General features: G+C 41.5%; 1 protein-coding gene across 2 annotated transcripts in view; it reads right to left on the bottom strand.

The window, feature by feature from the left end:
- Positions 1-833: 833 nt before the first annotated feature.
- The window catches only part of AIDA (axin interactor, dorsalization associated), a 28781-nt gene continuing 24748 nt past the window's right edge, over positions 834-4866 (bottom strand). For both annotated transcript variants that reach the window (XM_053938546.1, XM_053938547.1), the window contains 2 exons: positions 4309-4426; positions 834-3428 (listed from right to left, as the gene is read on the bottom strand). In XM_053938546.1, coding sequence (XP_053794521.1) covers positions 3332-3428; positions 4309-4426 — 215 coding nt within the window. In that variant the 3' untranslated portion in view covers positions 834-3331. The remainder of the gene's footprint in view (positions 3429-4308; positions 4427-4866) is intronic.

Raw genomic sequence — 4866 nt, 5'->3', positions numbered from 1 at the left:
CTTCTCCATCACATCATTGAGCTGCAGTTACTGTAGGCCAGGGGTTTACATGAGGACTCTGAGGTTCTGGGTTTTTTTAAAAAAGATGTCTGGTCAGAGATCAGAAGCACAAATGACACTGTATTCAAAGGAAAGTTATAATAAAAAGCAAAATTCCTTTTGCTAAACCCCGAAGGCTTTGTTTCAGTGCCATGTTTTGTTCAGAAAGGATATTGGTTCAGTAATGTGACAGAACGCTGCAGTTCTGAGAGCAAGAATTGAATCAAGGCCAAATTAATGCTGCTGCAGGGTAATGACCATGTTACCCTCACGCTGATCTATTCTGACACTATATGGACTTGCTTCGTGTAATGAGGACCATGGGGGATACAGCTTCCAGAGTTGGAAACCTTGATGAGGTTGTGGAGTTGACCTGTGTTTCCACAGTGCCTCTCCATTAGAGAAATTTAGAACTTCCATAATTGCTTTCTGCTTTCAAGAGCACTTCGCAGCATCAAGTGAAGTTTGAGAGCTGAGTTTTCATCTTCCTCAGGGTTAAGAGCAATTCATCTTCTTTAAAAGGAAGGCTGGAGTTGGAGAGCCTTCTTTATTTCCATCAGGAAAAGAAAGTAGCTTTCTGTAAAGCAGAGTGGGGCTATGTAAACCATGTACCCATCTACTGCAGCTACCATCACTGAATAACTTTCAAAATACGCCCTACACTGGCAGTTCAAGTGTTAGTGCAAGCATTTGGAATAGCAGGCTTTTGCCTGTCTCAGTGAGTAAGATTTCTCACAAGTGCACTGTCCAAAAGGCAGCCTGAGGGAGGAAGAAAGGAAAACAATGCAGAATAATAAAGAAAACCCTACTGGGAGGCCATTACAGCTTTACTGCCAGAGTACAAGCAGCCATTAAAGTCGCCATCTAGGTGTTACATTCTTACAGTACAAGAGCAAAGCTTTAGATTTCAGGTGAAAGACAAGCTGGAACATCACTGAAGCATAAAACAATCCTAAAGCCTGTGGTATGTGCAGCAGCAATCCTGGCACTGAGACAGTTCACAGAAAAAAGGCAAGGGATAGAAGCAACTTTAAAAATTGTGTTTCACACTCAACAGATATAAATTCACAATCAGTTAAATACAAAGCTCTACTTGTGTATTTAACAAAAATACTTCAAAGTTGACATTTCATATATCTGGCATTAATACAGACATCTACAAGCTGGGGAAGGGTCCAGGTAAGCAGCAGAAACGATGGGTTTGTACTTCAAGGGACAGTATTTCAGTTTGCAGGGTGGCTGATGATACACATATTGATGAACATCCATGATTAAAAGTCAAGTTCTCAAAGTCCAGGATCTTTCCTTCTCCATAAAAGCCTTTGTGATACTCACTGTCTCCCCCCTTGCCCATCCCAGCTAACAGTAACAAAAGTTGGATGGAATCTCTCTCTGGATGCACCAGCATTCACCTTGGACACACATACCCCCAACTGCAGTGCTTACCCTGGATGGCAGAGCCGGACCAAACTCCAGAACCAGCCCTTCCACCTTTCGTGGACACTCAGATCCTGCAATTCCTTGGTCAGAACAAGTCCTGAGCCAGCCAGGGACAGGTAAATGGGCCAAGCTCAGAGAACTACTAAAGCTTTGCTCTGTCCTTTTGCAGAGTTCAGAGGATGATTTGTATTTGGTTTTTAGCAGTGTAGGTATCCTCCTTCAGTCTGGTGTCCAGAATGCTGCATTCAGAGGCGTTTCCATAACTCACAGGGATATCTTGATGGTCACCCATGAGCTTTAAAACCAGTGGGATATCGCAAAGATCCATAAACAGGACAATTCAACTGCCCTTTTTCCCCTCTAACCAGCAGTGGAATTTGAGAAAGTGTTGCTGACTTTTGTTGTAACACCTAAATGTCATCCCTAGTTATACCAGAGCAAAGAAAGGCAAGAAGATTAGGACATTCAAAACCAGCTTTTTATCCTAATCAATATGGTAAAGCCAAAAATGCTGAACAGCTGAGTAGAGACAGACAGACAGCATGAGGAAAAGTAACATCCCTTCCCTTAACACATGATGTAACACCTTGGGTTGAGGTGACAGAAAAGAGGAATGGATGATACACCTACATCCAGGCTGTTTAAAATAATTGACGCTATTTTGGGAGCTGGGTCTTTAGTTAGCATAGCAGAGTATTCAGGCACTAGTTAGATATGCAAGAAGCTTATCAAACCATAAAGTATCGTATTAAATATCCACAGAAATAGATGAAGGATTTGACTGGGTTCTACTTCTTTCACTTTTTCAGGTCAAAAGGTGAATGCAAGTGTGTCATAATAAGCCAATGTCCTGCAGCTTATTATGCACCAAATAAAAAATACAGAAAATAAATGATAATCCTATCTACTTACATAAAAAGGTATTTTTTTGAGTAAGTTTCCAGACTTGCACAAAATATGCAGAAAACTGCATACAATCAGTTTCCATAAGAACAGCAGTTTCATGTAAAAGGTGGGTCAGCCTGTTAGCCAAACCTACTTTATACAAAGCTTTGGAAAATTGACACTTCTGCTGTCACTGAAATAGCAAAACGCCCACTGCCACCAGGACAAAGCCCTGGAAAAGGCCTCTTTATCCCCCACCCACCTTTGCAAACCACTCTGTGACAAGATACAGAAAAGAATACAGAAAAGAATAGCTCTATTAGGGAGTAACAGTGACTGAAAAGATTGTAACATGTATTCAAAACTGTTCAATCATAGTTCAGTGTTCTCATCTGCAGTTGTCCTCCTCCTGACCTGACCACAGCGACTCGTGGCCACCCATCTGACCTGCATCCTCCGCTCCCTCACTTTAAAGCACTTGCAGTACCTCAAGCTCCTTCCCAGCCCACTTCATCCTTCTCCCAGTCTTCTGTCATCCTGACCCCTCCAGAGGACTCTGAAATGCAGATGAGAGGAACTACAATAGCACAGCAGTGTAAACAGTTAGTAGGCCTGCCACATCTTTATTGCTGCAGGTTTGGCAAAGGGGCACTCTCCATCCTCAGGGGGAGCTTGAGACAAAAGGAGAAGAACAGTTAAAGATAGAAAGTGATGAACAGCAAACTTAGGAAAAGCAGTCAACCTATATCAGGGCTCTTGGAAAAACCTGTAGCTGGAAGTTACTGAAAAAAATCTTGCACTTGCATGGTGGGCTTGTCCCTGCCCCTGAAGTAGTGCTGTGCAGTGGGTGATGGTCTCGTGTGACCTACTGGCATGAACAGAGTCATCTTCCTGCCCCTCAGAGCCTAAGGCTACTACACAGCTACCAGGACTTGTGGTTCAGTTCACAGAGGTCTCACAACTGGGGTCATTCCTTGTGCAATGTTTGATGGAGGTGAAGGTAAAGTGGTTTCTTGGTCAACAGTTGCAATTTCTTCCTTTTAAAGTCAGTGGGTTTTTTGTACCTGTAACCACAAGAAAGTGCATTAATCCAAGTGCTAATGGCTGTGCAGGAAGATGAAAAGCAAACTAGAAAGCTCATCCTGTACAGATCTTATTACTCTCACCTTTTAAATACATCTGACAAGGCTTGCTGTAAGCAACAGTAATGAGTAGGTTTACAGGAAGAAATGATATTTTCTCTGGATGATTGTTTTTACAGAAGAAAAATTTCAGTATCTAAGTGAACGTAATATTTTTGTAAGGAGATTCCCAACATAATACTCTGGATTGTAGAAGAGACCCAGTATCAGTAACTCAGTACTTCAGAAGTACTTCAGCTTGCACAGACTAAGCACTCTTTCAAGAATTGCAAGATTCACCTTCTTCTTGAATATAGAATACAAACCCCAATCCTCAAACCCCTCCCTCAGACCTTCAGCCACTCAGCAAGGAGAGGATGCACACCACAACCACTCAATACTGCTTTGAAGTGTTCACAAAGTTAATTGCAAATTGGTATCTCATGCCTCAAATCATATTTCCTTTGCAGAAGTTCTGTACCAAAAGACTGAGTTAATTATTTTTTTAAATATAGCTGATCTGACAGTCAGGCTAAGCTCCAAATTAAAATCTCCCCTACAGACTTCATTAAATTTATACAAAATTAAATTACAAACACCAGCATTTTATTTGGAAACTGGTCTAGTTTCTGAGAAGAGTCTCTAACCATCTTACTTGCCTAAAAGCATTTTATCTTCCCCTCTTTATTGAAAATAAAATACTCCTTATGGAAGTCAATCTATTGAGTACAAGAAACCTTCCTTAATACAACAAGCCACACATTGTAACCGAAGGCTGGTTCATTTCCTCTGTCATTGTCGTCCATAACTGTGAATCACTTACAGTTCTATAACAATTGCCCCAGGTTTAATTTCATCCATCTCCATGAAAGCAAAGCACTTGGTGCTAGTAAACTTTTTCTTAGGCTTGTAATGTTTGAATTCAAAGAAAATAGCTGCACCTATAGGGAAAATGAATAGAAAAGTTAGCAATTATGGCTAAGAGTTATCTGAAAACTTATCTGCCATTAAGTTGCTCTACTTAAATTGAAGGGAATTATCTCCCACACTTCTGTTATTTACTCAAAAGCTACACAGTGTTCTTACAATGCTCATCACACTCAAGAATTCAAACTCTTCACTCCATTGCTCACACCTAGGTACCAATGACTAAACAGGTGAGAAAGCAGCTGTGTAGCAGAGCAGACTGCTCCGTTTTTATCTCTTTTCATTTCTCCCTTGCCTGCGAGCCATTCCAATGACCAATTTGAAAGGGACAGGATGCAAAGGTCTATTTTTATCCTTGTCTGGATCTTGAGCCCTGCAGCAGCAGCTCAGGAGCAGCCCAGTGTCTGTGCTCCCAAAGCTCCTGGGCCCTGTTTCTGGTCCCTGGTACCACATA

Source organism: Vidua chalybeata, chromosome 3 (genome assembly GCF_026979565.1).
Source record: "Vidua chalybeata isolate OUT-0048 chromosome 3, bVidCha1 merged haplotype, whole genome shotgun sequence".
In the NCBI taxonomy this organism is placed as follows: Eukaryota; Metazoa; Chordata; class Aves; order Passeriformes; family Viduidae; genus Vidua; species Vidua chalybeata.
This window is presented reverse-complemented; position numbering and strand designations above follow the sequence as displayed.